The following is a 20,377-nucleotide window of genomic DNA, read 5'->3' on the forward strand; positions in this document are numbered from 1 at the left end:
GTTTTCTGTAGAAGAAAACTATTGAAATGGCTTTGTCTGTCCGTCCGCACTTTTTCTGTCCCCCTCAGATCTTAAAAACTACAGAGGCTAGAGGGCTGCAAATTGGTATGTTGATCATCCACCTTCCAATCATCAAACATACCAAATTACAGCCCTCTAGCCTCAGTAGTTTTTATTCTATTTAGGGTTAGGCTAGCCATGTATCGTGCGTCTGGCAGCGTTTTCCGGAGGCATCGCTGACAGACCTTCACTTGACCGCTTTTGGGGAGCAACTGACCCCGGTCGTAGCTGAGAGTTTCATACAGCACGGAAAATTCGATTGCGCTGAAGAAACTTCGGCGCATTTTTTTTACTTGTTTTTATATTATTTTTTTTTTTATTTACGGCAAGAAATTGTGACCAATAAGCATTAACATCAAAATCAGGATGTAAAACTAACTTTACGTAGACCAGTCACAAAGAAACATTAGTAATTGCAAACACAGTACGCGAAAGACTGATGATCGCGCGCGCATGCACGCCCACGCAAAATATATTTGTATATAGCAAAATTATGATTTTTATTTTCAGATAACTTTTACTTATCATTTGTACCATTTGTTTTTGTAATTTGGTTTAATCTTTTGAACATCTGTAATAAATCTCAACTAGTCGCCTTCAAAAGTCATATATAAAAAATATTAGTCTACATTGAAATTAACTTTAAATGAACCGATCAAAGAAATTTAGAATGTTCTTTAGAGAAAATCATTAGAAACTTTTTCATACATTTTCCCAATATTTTAATGTACATTGGCTGGTATAAGTAGTTATAACCTATATATCATTGGAAAGTAATTTATGGAAGTTTTGCATCATACTAAATCAGTTTTATACTTCAGAATACTTTATTTTTTTAGAATTTTTTACACCAGTTTTAATTTTTTTAATTTCAGCTAACTTCATCTCGTCATTTTGACCTTTTATTTTTTTATAAATGTTCTGCAAGGAATTGCAACTATTCGGCTTTAAAATAAAAGCAAAATTAGTGTCTTAGCATGAAAACTAACTCGATACAAATTGATCATAGAGGAAATGGCACTAAGAGCAAACACAGAGAGCGAGAAATGGATGCATTTTTGTCTTGGTGTTAGTGCAAAAAATATGTGGGTAAATGTTACGTTTTAAATTGTAGAATTATATAGTAGTATTATTGTTTTTATATGCTGATCTCATGGATGTTTTGTACACATAAACTAATACTGACCTTGTATGTGCAGCTAACAACCAGAAATTATTTTTTTTCGTGTTTTTTGAATGTGTGTTTAGCCTTCAGTTCCGAAAGAATGGTCTTGTGCAGCTGAGTTGTTCGCATCAAATATTCTCTCTCTCTCTCTCTCTCTCTCTCTCTCTCTCTCTCTCTCTCTCTCTCTCTCTCTCTCTCTCTCTCTCTCTCTCTCTCTCTCTCTCTCTTAAGTAAGCGAGCTGATTAATTCCTTAGATGATGTTGACGAATACTTGCAAAGGTCTCAATAATGATTAAACATTGATTCCAATACCATTTCTGAAGTCTCTTATCGAGGACGCGGTCATCTTCGTCTTGGGACTTTATTAGAAAGTTGAAGTTTCGGAAGCCTTTAAAAACAGAAGCTTGAGATTGGAGAGGGCGTGATTATAGTCTGTTTGTCGGAAGGGTCTGAGGTTTTAACCCGGTTTGTATACACCTTTGTCAAAGTCCAGGGTAAACTCATGCTAAGTAAAGCAAACGGCCGCACGAAGATATCGTTCAGTAATATAATAATAATTTGCCGCCCAAACAATGTGTAGAAATGGGAGTACATAATACTTTGATCCCCCGAGGGGCTAGTACTAAACACTGCGTCCTAAGGAGCTTCCGCCATGTTTAGTACTAGCACCTCGGAGAAGGTGACGCGCTAATATGGCATGAGTTTACCTTGGACTTTGACAAACGTGGATACATGCTGGGTTAATACCGGGGTCTCATGATTTTTTTCATATTTTAAGTCGTTGATAACCAGTTCGTTGTTGCAGTTGTTGAAGTTTTTCTTCTATTAGTATTAAAGTTGCAGGTTCTTTTGAGGACTTCAGTAATTACTGTCATTTCCCTGAGCAGTCGTATATTGACCAACCTTGCCCTCTCAGGAGGGAAGGACAGTGTCTCTGTGGAATGGAGAGTCTGTCAATCGTTCCGTAGCTTTAAAAGTTGATTGCAAAACCCCCCGATTTTTTAATAAAATTTTACCATGGGCTTAAATTAGTGTTCCGTTTTCACCTCCGCTCGTTTGGTTATTGCTCGGAAACTGTCTACTCACAGTGGATGCCATGAAGCGTCATAATTGTTGATGTTATCAAATCATTCACTCTCAAGGTTAACCTTTTGGTAATTTACATTGTTGAAAGAAGAATTATTATTTTCATAATTTTTATTTTTTTCATAATTTATAATTAATACTGAGCCACTGTGTGAAGTCTAACAACTACAAATGATTTTTTGAATTGTGTTTAGCTTTCATCACTTAAAGACGTTCGATCTCATGCAACTGAGTTGTTCGTTTTAAATCTCTCTCTCTCTCTCTCTCTCTCTCTCTCTCTCTCTCTCTCTCTCTCTCTCTCTCTCTCTCTCTCTCTCAGTGAAGTTTATGTGCGAGCTTTGTAATCATGTTAGGTCCCGGGGGCAGTTGCTGCTGATGAATACTTGCAAGTGCCTCAATAATTATTAAAAATTATTTCAAATTTCACTTCCGAAGTCTCAGATCGAGGACGGGGTCATCATCGTCTTGGGACTTTATCAAAAAGTTGGAGTTCCGGAAGCCTTTCAAAACAGAAGTTTGAGATTGGAGAGCGTGTGTGAATATAGTTTGTGTCTGTCGGAAAGGTCTGATTTTTTTTTTTTTTTTTTTTTTTACGTCTTTGATAACCAGTTCCTTGTTGCTGTTGTTGATTTTTTTTTGTTAGTATTAAAGTTGCAGGTTCTTTGAAGACCTCAGTCTTTCCAGTCTTTTTCATGCCCTCTCAAGAGGAAAGGAAAATCTGTCTTTCGTTTCGTAGTTTTGCAAGTTGATTGGGTGAAGTTATAGAACTTCTGGCAGGGGCTTCCAGATTTTTAAATAAACATTTTGCGTGTTTAAATAAACATTTTACGTGTGACCTCTTGTTACATAAATTTTCTAAAACCAAAGGGAAGTTGATTTTGTACTTTTTTAATTTTTTAAAACCAAAGGGAAGTTGATTTTATTTTTTTTTTTTTGCGGGTAAATGATGCGAACACCTTAACGAACAAATAATCAACTTAGTGTATCCAAAAATATTGGGCCAGAGTTTTAAACTCCGAAGTCAACAATTATCCTGTATCGGCGCATGACTGTACGTGTATGTTTTGGCGTGATGTCGCATACCAAGGTGCTAATTGTGTTAAAAGAAAAAAAAATGCTTAATTTTGACGTATCTTGACTCATCCCGCGTCATTAGGTTTTAAGTTGGCCTTGGCGCCCTTATGACAGGTATGAATTTAGCCTTCAGGTCCTCTCGTAATATCTCCTTTCTCCGTGTGTTTACATTTACCAGGAGGCCGCAGCACCTGGTGTCTATTATTTTGGAAGTCTGTAACTGTCAGGTTTCTTGGTTCGGTGTATGCTTTTTTCCCTCTACCACTAGGCTTTGAATTTCTCTCCCATCTTCCAATTGCCGTCGAGCATTAGCTTAGTTGGTCGCTTCTTCCTCTCTCTCTCTCTCTCTCTCTCTCTCTCTCTCTCTCTCTCTTCACTTGCTTCTGTATAAGAATATTCAGTTGCTTAAAGTCAAATAAGAAGCCCCAGTTAATTCCTTAGCCCTTCAAGCGATGATCGCTTTGACAAGAACCTTGGCAATATCCAAGCTTTCTTTCCATTCTTCAATCTTACCATCATCGCCGTCAAATGTCTGGAGATTCCACAGAGTCGGCAGCGCGTTCGAAATTGATAAGGGCTTGAGATATTCAAACCTCTCTTCCCAGGAGAGTCGTAAGCCCGACAGGAAAGATGAATACGTTTTTTATGGTAATGCCTATTTCGTGACAATTTTTATGCATTTGCATCCGTATGTGGGCCGCTACTCTCTCTTTTTTTTTTTTTTTTTACTTTTTAAGAAAATGTGGAAAATATATTCATAATGGAATATGGAACGTCTTGCTTTGGGTGCGTAGGCGTTGTTGGTGAATTTCCAGAGCGTTATTGATTGAAAGTAACAAAGTTTACTCTTTTCCAGTTCTTTTATATCCCCGCTTTTCATCCTGTGCTTGATTTTGAGTTCTGATGGACATGTAACTTACTAAAAATTGTACTTTATTGGTCGAATTTCGTTAGTTTAAACTTCGTTTTAGGGTTTCATTAAAAATCTGGTCATTTTATCACAACAAGCGAAATTAAACATTTTTAAGCTATAATATGAAATGGAGTTTATTGTATGTTTTGTGTATCTATATTTCTAGAATATATTTTATGATCACTCATCTGTGATCAAGGCAGTGCATTAATTAGTCTTTACCTTTTCCTTTGGCTATTAAGCTACTAATTTATTTTTCTAAAGTGATGAATTTATTTTTTCAAAATTTTGTTCACTGGTTTTAAGGAGCAAATTGTGTTAATGGGAATTTGATCATTTTTTTTCATGTACGTATTATATCCAGTAAATATAGTTTGAATGGGAACTTTTTCTAGATATATTTTTTATATAGTTTTCCAAGGTGTGGCTTTAACCTATCGATTGTGTCAGTTATTTGTTGGATCAGATTTGTAAAAAAAAAGACTTGCCAGGAAAGCTAAACTTTAAAATCATTTAGCCGTTATCTTATCCGTCGGGGTAGCTTAGAGCCTTTCATCTAATCCTTCATCCAAATTCCCCTTTACTTCACTTGCGTAGCAACGTGGATCTCTCATAAGGTGTGGGTCGTGCTTTATGAGGGAGAGAGAGAGAGAGAGAGAGTTTTAGTCATGATTATCTTTAAGCCTGGAGGAGGGAAGGCGCAGTACGCTTCAAGTTATAGGGACTATTACATATGAAAAATTGGTAACATTCTCTGGTAGATTTGCTTTTTGGCATTTTGGGGCGTCGGGGTATCAGAATATTGGAACACAGAAGACGAAGGATTCTCGAACCTGAGTGAAGGAAGGGAGTGCCAAAGTGTCGAGAAGGCATGAAAAAAAAAACTATGAAATCGGTTCTATTTTGGGTTCACGACCATCACACTGAGGTTAAACAGTGGATGGGTTATAGCTCTGATTCTAGTGCTGATTCCTTGAGGTTTATAAGTTTTAGTACGCCTAAGGAGTGGAAGGTTGATTTCATAGATGTTATTCTGCAGTTACCAAACTTTGTGATAAGGTAAATGATTTGTCTATAATGTGTAAAGCAATGTTCTGCGTGTTACTGCTATCCACTACTGAGGTAACGCGAAGACCATATCCTCTCAGAACCTCTTGGGAATATGCACAGAATAATCTTACTCAAAGAGTTTCCGCTATGAGTTGAAGATCTCCGCTCTAGAGGCTTTGAAAGAGGACGACATCTTTCATAACGTTGCCCGTAAGCCTCTGGGCTTGCGCATAAGAGGATTAGGAACTTGGCGAGTCTTATCGTGATTCAGTAATAACATGAGCAAGGTACTGATCGGATGAAAAGGTTCAGAAGTTTGACGCCGTCGACGGTAGACAGCGCACCTCATGCGGTGTATTGTAGACATTACTTGAGGTTCTTTGCAGCGTCCCTTCGGCCCCTAGCTGCAACCCCTTCCATTTCTTTTACTGTATCGTAATATCTTTTTCTCCATCTCACTTTCCACCTTCCCCTAACAATTGATTCGCAGTGCAACTGCGAGGTTTTCCTCCTGTTACACCATTCAACCCTTTTTACTGTCAGTTTCTGTTTCAGCGCTTGGCCATTGGCCTAAATTCTGTATTCTGTTTTATTCTATTACGTTATCTTAAAGCTCTGTCGTCTCCATCTGGTGTGTACAAAATGACCGCATCTGTGCTGGAGCGAGGGAAAAATCTCATTAACATGGAGCGTAAACTACAATTACATTTATCCCTGCTGACTAGTTTTACGAGCTCCGATTTGTGTTCTGCAATTTGCATTTGGCTCACGGCGAGCGAAGAACGTCTATTAAATTCCATTGCTTTTTTTCAGTTTAAAAGAGGATTAGCGAACAGTCCGAACAACAGTTGTGATTGGGAAGGTTTTGTATAATCGTGATGGTTATTCATTTCTAGCTCATATATGTATATATGTGTGTGGATATGTGTATATATATATATATATATATATATATATATATATATATATATATATATATATATATATATATATATATATATATACAGTATATATATAATCTCGAAGGATTTAACGAATTTTGATGATGCTTGGTAAAAGCACAAATTGAGTGACACCGCACATCAGCTTTTGATGTAGTGTGCAAGAATTCGACGACTGTCCTCATGGAAACCATGTAGCCTGTGAGATAATCTGTTGGGATTTTCGCTGTCAAACTTCATACCTAAATTCACTTGGTGATGAGTCTTTACATGCTTTGGGAAGGTATGCCCTCAATTGAGAACTCTTATGAATTTTTGTTTTATGAAAGTCAAGTAATTCTCTAACGCCAACTGATAAGAAGACATTTAAAGTAACCCCCTTCCCTCAATTTTTATTCAACTAACTTCTTTGCATACGATTCTGTTTTCAGCTTCAACAAATGCTGATATTCTTTCCGTTTATGCGATAGATTCTTTCGAGGTTATTCCGCGTTGCATTGCAACCGGAAACGATTTTAAATGATGTCTTACGACTTTCGAGAAGTTGCGTTATATCTCTCTCGAGTTTTGTGTTGCCTTCGAGCAACATTGTTGAAAACCGCGTTTGTTTGATGATTTCCTCCTGTGGCAGGCACATTTGCTTTCTTTTTTACCTTCTTTCTGTTTTTATGTTTCTTGATGAGTGTATCCTTTCAGTCCTCTATTTCAAGTTGTTACGATCCTATTAACTTTCTTTTTATATTCCCTCCGTTTTTTCTCGTTTTGTTGTTCATTTGAGTTTTCCGTTTGTATATTATTTTCATTCAAAAGCTCCTTCTTTCATTTTCATTTAATGTCTAATTATTTGTCAAACTTATTTTTAATTTCAGTTCTCCTCTTGACTTGCAAAGTTCCATTTCCATGAATTTATAATTTATTTTTTACACTTTAAATGTGTTTTATGCAATTGTCTTCGACATTTAGTTTTCTTTTGGGATTCTCAATTTCCGTTCATATTCCTGTCAAGTTTTATTTTTGTCCACTGTTCGTGAGAATTGTACCCGAAAGTTTCTGTTATCTCCTTATCTTCCTTTCGTGAGATTTTCTTCACATCGACAGCTTTTAATCTTTCCATCCCAACGCATTTCATCCTTCGTTCTTTTGATAAGATTTTTGTCCATCTCTTTTTAAATTTTACCTCCAGAGCTTTATGTGCAATACCGTCCTTCCATTTTGCTTTCGACTTTTCCCCTCAGTTTTTTCTCCTGTTCCTTTGTCGTCTTCCAAAATATTCACGGCTTGTTATTCTTTCTTTTTCCCTCTCCCCTGTTTCATCATCCAGGACCACCTCCTGCTTTTTCGGGTTCCAAAGTCAGCAGAGTCTGGCATGCCTTATGCCAACAGGATGTGTTCTTTCAGGCACTCGTTACCTCCCGATGTTTACCTGATGATGTGTCGAGCATTCGTCATTGTTTGATCTTCGTCATTTGTCTCTTCCTCCTTCCCTCTTGGGGCTTTTCCTAACTTACTGGAGGCAAAAGGGATATTGCGTCATCTCAATATTTTATTAACGGTGTTATGTTGGTCATCTAGTTTTTTGGGGGGGCGGGTGGTTAGAGAATAAAACTGTTTACCGTATGATGTTTTTCTCTCATGACACTCTTCGTGTTTTTTACTAACTTTTTAACATACTACTCTTTTAAAGTCATTGCGTTGTCTGTATTTGTTAACTTCATTGCTTCATCGGCATGCAAGACACGACAGCTGTCACTTGAGCAGATGGGTTCTGCTCAACTTCGCTTGGTTGTGTCATTTTCGTCTGCTGATAGCAACTTTGTTTCCTATGAGTTTATAACTTTGTGAGGGTGCTTTTCATCAAATACAATTTGGGAAATTTTTTTAATTAGTGAAGTAAAAAAAATACTAGAAAAGTAAAATATAGAGGAGCTGTAGGAAAAAGAAAAGTTACATGATATTGTAGGAAACCGGAACTGTCGTTAAACAAAACAAATAGTTTTATTCAGTTTGAATGCAGTGATACACTTATAATGAATATAATGGTTGACACTTATAATGAATATAATGGTTGGCACTTATAATGAATATAATGGTTGACACTCATAATGAATAAAATGGTTGACACTGCTGCAACAATATTTTTATTTAGTAAAGAGATAATGAAGAAGAGATATGATGGAATTTAGTAAAGCCATTCCTACTCCTTCTATTCTCAGAGCGTCGGTATCCTCATGAGATAAGAGTTATTACTAATCAAAATTGCCAGTTTAGGAAGTGCCTCTGATTCGAGTCCGGATGTGGAGCCAAGACTCTTCGTGAAATGTTATTGTGAAAGAGCGATCGCCTACGACACCTAAAACTGTTGGATTCAGTATAGAGAAGATTTATGGCGTGGAGGCTGGTATATTATAGCCAAGGTTTTTGTGGTATAATTGGAAAGGTGGTTTGATTTGATTCAGACGATGGCGTTAACTTTTTGCTGTGCGCTGTGTCCTTTTCAGCTTTTGATTTTGTTGCTCATTTAAGATTGGGATGTTAATTGCAAACAGACACGTTATATTGTGTGTTCATATATATATATGTGTGTATATATATATATATATATATATATATATATATATATATATATATATATATATATACATGCATATATACTATATATGTATATATATATATGTATATATGTTGTGTGTGTGTGTATATATATATATATATATATATATATATATATATATATATATATATATATATATATATATACACACACACACTTTGATAGCCAGGTGGTCAGTCACTGTTTATCGTTGTTTGTAAACCAGAACAATGTTCGAATCATGGCTGGCGCAAAAGCACTTGTCAGTTATAATTCCCTTTTGGTGTATGTTATTCCCAGTAGGAAAAACCCAGAATTGTATAGCATATATGATGAAGCCTTGCAGACATTGCTTAATGGCACTCATAACGAAATTGATGTAGACAGTCGGACTGAGGACGATGCAGTAGAGGCCATATTCAAAATGATACTATTAATAACACTAACAGTTCGGGGTGTTTGGGAGTTGAAGTACTGCGGTCGTGAAATGACAGTTGTAATTTGTTCTTCACTGGAGGGGTGTTCTTCATTGGATGGGTGGGTAGACCTCTCGGCTAGCACGCTGTTGGCCCAGCGTTCGACTCTCCCACCGGCCAATGAAGAATTAGAGGAATTTATTTCTGGTGATAGCAACTCATTTCTCGTCATAATGTGGTTTGGATTCCATAATAAGCTGTAGGTCCCGTTGCTAGGTAACCAGTTGGTTCTTAGCCACGTAAAATAAATCTAATCCTTCGGGCCAGCCCTTGGAGAGCTGTTAATCAGCTCAGTGGTCTGGTTAAAATAAGATATATTTAACTTGACAGTTGTAATTCAGATGGAATGCTAGGGTAGTGAGCTTAAAAAAAATCTGTAATGCAGCTAACAACGTATTTTAGAATTTAGTCAGTATTGGTACAAGAATATTTGTTGGAGGAGAAGGAGATAGTGATATATATTGAGAGAGAAGAATTTGAAACACTCGTACATTTTTGTAGTATCGCATCCAAGGTACTACTCGTTTTTTATATTCAAGTTTTTTTTATTTATTTATTTTTTTTTTTTTTTGCAAATCTCCATCTGCCTGTCGATAAGCATCCAAGAAACAATTTCATCACTCGTGATTTTTTTATTCTGGTTAAAAAGTTAAGTATATCTTAGTTGCATGTATGTATCTGTGTATGCATGTATATATGCATGCATGCATGCATGCATGCATGTATGTATGTGCGTTTATTGCCATCGCCCCCATTTAGGCGTTAAGCGCTCTCGAGTGTGGGTTTTGAGATTCCTGGCGTATCGGTTGACAAACATTCCTCTAATATCGAATGTCGACTCCGCTCCATCAGCGTCGTCTTCGTCGCTTGTGTTGGCCGTTTTCTGGGGAGATTTTTTTTTTTTTTTTTTTTTTTTTTTTTTTACTTCTGAGGGCAGTTGCAGCTGTTGTTGGGTACATTTAGATTGGGTATTTGTTCTCTCTTTGCCCTCAAGGACGAAGGGATGAGTCTGACAAAGAGCAAAGGTTGTCTGTCTCCTCCGACTCAGTCGTTCTCTAAATTTGAAACTTGAAATCCAGGGAGCAATCTCGAATATATATATATATATATATATATATATATATATATATATATATATATATATATATATATATATATATATATATTATATATTTCATGTTTTTTTGTAAATTGTATATCATGCATATGATGTTTGTTTAATTTTAACTATTTGTCCCCAAAGAATCTTTTGTTATCAGTAAATGGATGAAAAACTATCCCCGACAGAGTGATAAGTTTATCCTGGGTATGTGATATTAAAATAGATTGAAAAGTCATTCAGAGAGAGAGAGAGAGAGAGAGAGAGAGAGAGAGAGAGAGAGAGAGAGAGAGAGAGAGAGAGAGAGAGACATTTGTCACTTATCATTGCATAAGGTTTGTCTCATACTTCTGTAAATTTTCATAAAAGATTACTCTCCCTGCCATAATAAGTAGTTTATTAAGAATTATCAACGAAAGAGTTGTTATTTTATTATATGCTTAAGTAGCCTGATGAAATTGGTCATTTGTATCTGTAACCTAGAAATAAGAGAGGCGAATATACCCATTTTTCCAACTCTGTTCAATTTTTCACCTGCCTCACCAATAAACTCGTGACTTCTTGGTATCTTCAAGGTTCTAATTGTAGGAACAATCCTATTTTCATCCTTTTGCATGACGTGAGAACTGCTTTATTTAAGATACCAGTATTTTATGCCAAATATATTTAGAAGCTGCTACCAAAGCAAATTCTAGACCGTAGCTTTAAAAAAATATGAGGTTGAAGTTGTGTTATCCTTTTATGATTTTAACTCTTTGAACAAGGGAAGATTCAGGATCCATAGCATTAAGGTGTAATAGAAAAAATGACAGGTTTGGTTACTGACCTTCCATTTCGGAAATTCTCCACAGTGCGATGGTGAAAACTTTTTTCAGGGGAAACGAAATATGAGGTCTTTAGAACTGTCTCAAGTAGTTCTGGTTAGCTCTTGATGGCAATATCTTTGGTAGTTTGTTTATATCAGATCACTATTGCAAGCTGATGCAGACTAGACTGTTTTAGACGTCACAATCACACAGCTCACAACTGCTTAGACATTACAATCACCATCAAGAGCTGATAGCCATTAAACTATTTAGACAACGTTGTCAAGAGCTGGTGTAACCCAAACTACCTTAGACACTACAGTCTAAAATTGATCTAACCCAACTCCTTTGCACCATCGCGCTGTGGAGAATTTCCGAAATGGAGGATCGGTAGCCAAACCTGTCATTTTTTCTATTACACCTGATGCTATGGATCCTGAATCCTCCCTTTTTCAAAGAGTTAAAATCATAAAAGGATAACAGAACTTCAACCTCGTATTTTTTTATAGCAAAAGGGACTGGAGTCAGATAAGATCACCCGGGGAATTTAAGAAATGAGCTTCCAAAATAAGTTAGGAACTTCGTAGGCATGACAGGGAAACGAAAATTGAAGGATTTACTGTGATGAACAAAAGTGTGGATTGTGTACATTTTCAGAGAGCAGCAGCAGCAAGACTGGCTGATTTGCCAGTCTATTTCTTATGAAGGAAATATATGTCTTAATGGTTGTCATTTCTGTTGATGGTCATCAGAGAATTAATTAAGGCACCTAAATTTTACTGTGAATGATGCAGTATACAAAGAATTCCATCCTTTTAATCATGAAATAGTGCCTCCCCTCTTACATAGGGAAAAGTTCCAAAAATACATTTTCTAAACAACTGGAAGAATTTTTCAATTCATATTCTTCATGCCATGATACCATAAATGTGTTTCTCTTTTTTAAATCAGCATTACAAAGAAAGCCATCGGCTCAAAAAGTTAGATTAGTTTGCAATATAGCTTTGATGACATATCCAATTAACCTTAGTCTCTGATCTCTTTGGGCTGCTCATCCCGACTACATTGTGTTGAGGATGGGTTTCCTTTCTTTTCTCATTTTTTTTTGTATGGTTGGAAGTTGTTCCTTATATTTTAATTGGAATCTTTAAAATTATTTCGTACATTTTAATAGTATGGTTAAGAATTTATTCGTGGTTTTTTCCAGCAGTTTTTGAGCCCCTTTTTTTCCCCTTTGTAATGTACCTTTCCTATTCATAGGTAGGCTTTAAAATTATTCGTGTTATTTCTTCCCTTTTACTTGGAGGCTTTGAAAATGCACCGTTTTACTCGTAGGCTGAGAAACTTATTCATCCGTTTTGTCGGTTGGCTATTAACTTTTATTAGTATTTCCCATTCGGCGTGAGAATTTATTTTACATTTTAACGTTTAGGCATTGAAAATGCTTCACTAATTGCGTTTATTTGGGATTAGTTTAATCTGTCTCTCTCGAAAGATGTAGTCTCCCCTAAGATTAGGTCCAGTTGGTTGCTGTAATTTTGATTTTCATCAATTTTATGATTTTTCCTTATGCTTTGTCCCTAGATAATAAAAAGATGAAATCTTGCAGGATTAGCTCAGTGTGTGTGTATGCACTTGCATGTGTAGTTGACAAGCAGGAGATATATACAGTAGGTGAAAAGGATGAGGGAAATAATTGAACGAAAAGAAATTGAAAATTGTGATGGATGAAAAGTCGCGTGTTGGTACAAACAGTGGGGCAGAACACGAAAGTGATTCTAATATATTAGAGTACGTAAGTTACTAAAAAAAGTTCCCGAAGCTCTAAGTAGTTGTGTAGTGACATCATCTAAATATGTACCTTGGGAGATTGACTTAACTAGACCATTGTTTAATATACATTCTAGTTGTAATTGTTACCTTGTAATGCAAGTGATATATGAATATTGAAAGGAGGATTTTCTTTCCATTGTTTTTCGTGCAGATTCAGCGGACAGCAAGATGAAGAGATTAGGCAGTTTCTGGTGGCGAATGTGGTGCTGGGACAGCGGTGGTTCGCTCTCGTCTTCGAGCGCAGCCGCAACAAAACCGTTGCACAGTTGCTGGCAGTTCTCGCCAGCGCTGTGGCTGTCAGCAATGATCTTCCTCCTGACCTTGAACCCCCAAGTGGCTTCTGCCGGCGAGAACTTCACCATCGTCCCCTCGTCTAATTTTCCTTCCTTGGCCTACAACGTCCTGTCGAGTAATCCCTCTTCCGTCACTCCTGCCCCTACGGCCGGTGGCGACGGAGGAGGTGATGACTGGGATGTCGACTCGTGGGACACTTGCAACGGGAAGAAGGCCAAAATTTGGCCAAGATACGAGGTAATTTGGTGCCTTCGTTTGTTCTTGAGGTCGCTGATAGAACTGAGAATATAAATGTTTGAATTAAGGAAAATGGCAATAGTAACAAAGTCAGATAAGGTCAAGTATGGGCAAAAAGAGATTTTTTATTAAAACTGTTAATTCTTGCCGATTCCATACAGATTTCTAGTTGCTTCCATCAGTCATACAAACGATATTTTTGCGTCTTTCCCGTCCTATAGGATGACCCAAGGAACACCAGCATCTTCGTCGGGTTTCTGCCCACCCAGCGCGGCATGGCCTCAGAGCGGTTGGGTCTAAAGATTCCTGGTGCCTTCTCTTACGCCGTCGATGAAGTCAACTCCAAGGGACTCCTGCCACAGGGTTACATCATCAGATACGGGGTGAGTGAATTGTCAGATACCCTTTACATTTTTTTTATTGCTTCGCCGTAAAATCATACTATGTACTGTATTTAGTCCATTATTTATATTTTTTCAGTTTTTTTATGAAACAGTGAGACAAAGAAGGGCATACGTCAGCAAACAATAAAATTTCTATTAATCCTTTCTAGATAAAAGTTTTGTAGCACCGCATAGGCCTATCAGAAAGCACCTTCATCGAATGAACATTCAGGTCCCATATTTTTATTATTTTTATTTTTTATTTACTTCGTTTCTTCCTATGATTTTTTTTATTGAGAAAACATACATAATTTAGAATAATCAACTTTATATGTGGAAGGCTTTCCATGCTCCTAAGTTAGTTAATACAAAAATCTGTTACATTATCTCTATACACTTACTTTTTGCGTATAATGTTTTGTATATTAAAAATTAGTGATTGTCAAAGTTTTCAGACAGCCATTTAAACAACTGTTTGAATTTTGGAGGTCTTGTTGGAACGTTGCTTTATACAGGTTGCTTTGGATATTGTTTGAAGCCTTTAGACTTCTGTAATCAAATTTGGACTTCTGTAACCAAATTTAGCAGGCGAATTACGTTAATTAGCGTGACAGGTAGACGCGCTTATTTCGGAGTCTGGTCCGCAAATGCCTTTACCTTTGAGGATCAATGGGCTTACATAAACATCACAATTCGCATTTGGTGGTATTTACAGAGGCCTTTCTTAATTAGTCATTTGTGGAGTTCCAATATCCTTTAATGCTGTTTTAACCAAATTTCATCTGCATCAGTCAGTTACACTCAGTAAACCTCAAGTAACGCCATAATTAGTTGATCTGTTAATCATAATTTTATTCAGTCATATCTTTCGTGACCTTATTATCTCTGGTAAACAAAATATTGCTCTCAAGGAAGGTTTTAGCAGCATAATTTTCACATAAGAAATCTCGGGATTTCAAATAATGTATTTCAACCTGTCGTGCAGAGTAGCTATTCATAATAAACAAAGAAGTTGTTTATTTTTGGAAAGTAACTACACTAAGTTCAGTGCAATTGTAAGATAGAAGAACAATGGTTCTTACCATACTAACGGTGTGAAACCGGAATAAATTTTTTGCTGAGGCTAATGTTTGTCTTGAGTTTCTTGTGTTACTTTAACGGTGAAGAGACCAAGACGGACAAGACTATCCCGAACAAGATCAAGAAAACTGCATTTATGGAGAAAATGGTCATTGAGAAATCCCCATATCTGAACTACGTCAGACCTTAAATCCCCTTTCCGCAAAGAGTATAAGGGTCATCGCCCACCGGTGGCGATTTCAGGGGCATATCTGTACTTTAGCCTGAACCTTACCACTGGTTCCTGGTACAGGGTTTTTTAGGCATTGGACAGGAAGGGGGGGAGGACGGTATATGTTCAAGTGCCGTGTACTGGTAGTGGGAGTAGCCAGTATGGCTTTGTTGTTAGGAATAAAAAGTGGTCTGGGGAGCAACGATGCCTTCTCCCTCGCCTTCTTCACCTCGTTGGAACAGCTTTTTTCATGGAACAATATTTAAAAAGTATATATGACATGTTTATTTGACGTTGTTGCCCTCTGGAGGCAAATAGATATTGTTTCCCCTTGTAATGGATTTATATATCTGCAACAGATGAGTTGAACTGCTTTGTGAATCCACTTTGTGTGTTTTTTAAGCTTACTTTTATTTGTAACAATTTATTTCAGGTTTACGACACCCACGGATCAGAGGTCACAGGAAGCATGCACATCGTAGACCTCATCTGTCAAAATGTGTCCGCCATCTTTGGTCCTGAACACACGTGCTACGTCGAGGGAACGATCGCTGAGGGGAAGAATCTCCCCATGATATCCTACGTGAGTATTTTTGCCAGGGAACTGCAGGATTTTTTTTCATGATAGTGTGTGTGTGTGTTTGTGTGTATGTATATATATATACTGTATATATACATAATGTTTCAGATTCCTTCCGCAAGTCAGTCATCAGTCATTGATATAGCTGTTTTCCTGGGTTAATTTTTATGAAAGGGGTACAATGTAACCTTTTCAAATAATGAGTCATTGTTTTTGTATGTTTAACATTATTTTTCTTTGTCCTGTGCTGTTTGCATTGTCTCGTAGTACTATACACACACACATACATATGCTCATATATATATGTGTGTGTGTTGTGTATTTATCTTTTTTTAGAATATGACGTTTCTTATATCCTTTTAGTATATTGGGAAGTACAGTATGATAATAATGATCTCAGTACATTTTTATTTTTGTGATATCTAGTTTTATTTTCTAAGCTGTATGAAAGGTCAAGTCGAAAAACTTCCTCGAAGAATCCTTGATCCAATACTCTTCCGCAAAGGTAACATTATGCTTATATAATAATAATTATTGGCATCTTCTAACATGTTGTCACCAAAATATAGGAACACCAAAAACCCATAAGAATGTTGACGATAAAATTTACCTGCGAACCGTTATCTCATTGTTGCTATTACAAGCTTTTTTTTGTTTACGCTGAAGGACACGAAGAAGAAACGGTGCCAGGTACGTTCTCTTCGTAAGTAACTTGGTTTTAAATAATTTAATCTATAGACCATGGTTTAAATTCTCACATTTGACGTCTATCTGTCTTGTGCCAGTTAGACACGCTTGTGTACCGTTTTCGAGAGTACGGTCTCGCCTGCATAAATTTCCCGAAAAATTTAGTTTCCGTCGTAAATTACACAGATGGTACGTATTTTTCAGAAAAGCAGTCTACCGAAAATAAGCCATTCTTTTCCATAATGTTCGAGTTAGTAAAGATATGTACTAGATGATACCAGATGCCTCTAAAACGTGAACACTTAAATAACTTTTCTCGTGAGGGTAGAAAATACTTATGTTGTTAGTAGCCGCTGAGGTTAATTGTGACACTGAACACAATGCTTGGTGCAGACATTATGTAACATCAGCTGGGAAAACTCGTCGTTCCATTTTGATCATTTCTAGTTTTTTACGTCAGCCTCTAGATTCTGGACATCTCTGTCTCCCCCTCTTGTTTCCCAAACTCTTTATCTTCTCTCTCTCTCTCTCTCTCTCTCTCTCTCTCGCCGAGAGACACCTGTCAGAGAGATAGAGCCTCCTTGTCACAGGCCGAGACCCAAACTAGATTTCGGTAACGCTTCGTGTCTCTGTCGTCTGTTTCCCATAGGATGAAATCCAGGTTACGGGTCTGACTACTACTACTGCTGCTGCTGCTGTTGGGATATCGGAGCCACTGCTGCCACTGGCATGATCTCGTAACAGCTTAGATCTGTAACGTTATCTCCTTGCAGGCTCACGTTTTTATGATCTTCCTAGTCCACTGTGTTTGTGTGCGCGGGCGGGCGGGCGCGCGCGCGGGTTCCTCTCAGCCTGCCGGCTTTTTGGCAAGTGAAGCTAGTTTTGGTCTGGATATTGGCTTTAGCCGCGCAAAACGTGTTACCCGTTTTGCTAACATGGACATATTTCTTATATTGCTTAACTCCGTCTGTATGATAATTCGTAAAGAGTCCTTAGAAATTCATTTTGTTAGTCTATTCGTGATTGAATAAAACCATAACTACCAGAATGGAGAGGCAGAAAATCGTGTTATTCGGCCATTTGTGAATGCCGATAACATCAAAGTTAAACACACACAGCTATTCATACAGGATCTCTGGCTCCAGTGAAGAGCACGCAAAGGAAAATAAAACTACAAAGACTTGCGTTTTGATCAAGTTTTTATAAATCTTTATTATATTTCTCGTAATTCCAGGTTTTCCTTTTGGTGTGCTACCAATGTAACCACGCAAATGGGTGTGTCTAGCCTATCGTGTCACAGGGACGTCACAATCTAGCTTTCAACTTTGTCGACAGATAATGGAAATAAAATAACGAATCTTATCACGAACGGCAATTGCAGTGTTATGCACAAATACTTTGAATCATTTATAGTCATAATTGTCTTCCAATCATTTTATAGTCATAGTTGTCTTCCATTTTATATCCTTGTTTTTCGTAACATGAACTGTGGTCATGAACTGTGAGGAATAACTAGATGTTTATTGGAAAGAAGAAACAAATTACGCTTACTTATTTGACTCTTCGGTGAGAAATTATATTATCAGTGTGAAGTCAGTCATTTCAGCAGGTTTATTTTCCAGATATTAATGGACATCAATAGATCCGTTAAGATGTTCTATTCTTAAATGCAAAGTTTCTGTCTTAAAAATTTATGGTGATTTATTTCGTCCTTTGTGCTTTGGAATTTTAGGCGGTTTTTACGGTGTAGGAAACTAAGTACTTCAAAGGAACTGCCCATTAAGCCTATTGAAACCGGCTGGAGGAAAGTCCTGAAAGATTTTGATTACTGCGTAATTTTCTCCAAAGTGTAATTTTTATTTAATTTTTGTTATTTCCGGTCTTCGCTACTTCTTTCTGCACAGGGGAAAATTCAGGAGGAACAGAGAGAGCCTCTGATGCTTTCGGGGTCCTTCATTTCAGCGGTCTCGTTGAAAGACCTCTTCATCTGTTGCTGTAAATTACTTTCCTTTCAGATTTCGGAAGCTTTTTGGGTGAAGGAGAGAGAGAGAGAGAGAGAGAAAAAAAAAATTTCATCGAGTGGATCTGGTTGTGTAATATTTTATCAATAGCGTAATGATAATTTGAGAGGATATTTTCATAGATAGAAGTGTCACCTTGCTCGCAGCTAATGTTTGATTCCTTTGTGTTTCCGTCACACCTACGGTGGCTTTATCCTTAGGAAGTCTTTGAGTCTATGATTATCCTGCCGTAGGGAGAAAATATTCAGGTGTATATTGATAACGATATAAGCCATCACGTCTCAGCATCTCACCACAAGCTTTCAACAGGAAGTCTGTAATGATGTGTGTGTGTGTGTGTGTGTGTGTGTGTGTGTGTATGCACGTGTGTTTATGTGTGTGTGTCTCGGTACTCTTATGCGGACGAGAATAAGTGCCCGGCTGCATGATTATCTAAAAATAGACGGGGTCTTCTGGAGGGCTACCATCAAGGTGACCAAGTATGTTTATTCCTTTTTTTCTCGTCATTATCATCATCGTTTTTTCCACGTAAATAATCTGACGAGATTCATTTCATTACGAGCGAATCTAGAGCTAACATATATTATTATTATCAACTTGATGCTCGAGTCGTACGTATGTGTTTGGAAATGGTGTAAAATCTTTTTGTTTAGCTCTTTCTTTTTCTTGAAGATTCGTGGATGTTAGGAAGAGTCTGGGGTTAAGAGCGAGGTTGTGGTTGGGAGTCATCGCGCATCTGGAAGTGAAGGTCATCAGACGGTGGTGTACGAAAATGTTGATGTAACTTACTCTGTCGTGTTGCTAGCTTTTCCATTTGTGGACTACTAATAGTTTCCTTGTAGTAGTTTTTCTTCATGAGGGCTACTACACGCAGCTTTCATGCCCAGTAGGTGCAAATGGTAGGAGAAGAGACGTTTTTGCATTTTAACCTTGAAAAAATGAGGTGCCCAAGGATTTGACGTTGTTGGCATGTGTGTTTGAGAGAGAGAGAGAGAGAGAGAGAGAGAGAGAGAGAGAGAGAGAGAGAGAGAGAGAGACGTGGAAGGTGGAGGAGGGAGTAAACAGAAGCGGTGTTGTGAGAGTTATGTGACCAGATACTTTCTAGACTGCGGTATAATTAAGGAGCATTTTTGTTCTTAGCTGTTTCTCTGCGAGTGGCGGTAGGCAAAGACAAAGGATGACGAGGTGGGTGTAGTGTGGACTGATGCTTTTCGAAGCGTTCACCTTAATCGGCTGTCTTCCAGCTGAGTCAGTTTGGGGGATTTTCATTGAAATTCGACCGCCCAATCTTGCGTGGAGGTTTTTCTTTGGAAGTTTTTTTTTTTGTTTTTAACGTCAACCTGTTTCCCAAAGACATAAAATGAAGCAGTCACTGCAACGCTGAAACTTGAACCACTGTGGAAAATTTCTGACACCCACACGTACGGCACACTGACGTTACTCGGTTCTATTCCTAAGAAAAATAAAAAATGCTGGTGCGGTACTACACTTATTTTAAAGTATAAAACAACTGATTAGGATAACAGTAATCCTTCAGATTTGAAGGATCAAGTATCTCGTAAATAACTTCGTTATATACATTTTGCAGAATATAGATAAGCAAGGTAAAGATTCTTTCTAATATTACGATGACAACAAAATACGAAGATACTGGAATTCTCACGTTGGTAAGAAGGCGAAGAACTTGTAATGGAAATGCGGTTACTGAAGCATTTGTTGTGATGCCAGGTTATCGTTAAAAGTACGCCAGTCAGTGGTCTTCACTGCTCGAAATGCTACGATCATAAAAA

General features: G+C 37.4%; 1 protein-coding gene across 18 annotated transcripts in view; it reads left to right on the forward strand.

Moving 5' to 3' along the window:
* Positions 1-20,377, forward strand: part of LOC136854167 (receptor-type guanylate cyclase Gyc76C-like) — a 467,449-nt gene that overhangs the window by 301,855 nt on the left and 145,217 nt on the right. For all 18 annotated transcript variants that reach the window (XM_067130442.1, XM_067130444.1, XM_067130443.1 and 15 more), the window contains 3 exons: positions 13,246-13,625; positions 13,847-14,008; positions 15,733-15,882. In XM_067130442.1, the coding sequence (XP_066986543.1) occupies positions 13,246-13,625; positions 13,847-14,008; positions 15,733-15,882 (692 nt within the window). The remainder of the gene's footprint in view (positions 1-13,245; positions 13,626-13,846; positions 14,009-15,732; positions 15,883-20,377) is intronic.

Source organism: Macrobrachium rosenbergii, chromosome 28 (assembly GCF_040412425.1).
Source record: "Macrobrachium rosenbergii isolate ZJJX-2024 chromosome 28, ASM4041242v1, whole genome shotgun sequence".
Classification (NCBI taxonomy): Eukaryota; Metazoa; Arthropoda; class Malacostraca; order Decapoda; family Palaemonidae; genus Macrobrachium; species Macrobrachium rosenbergii.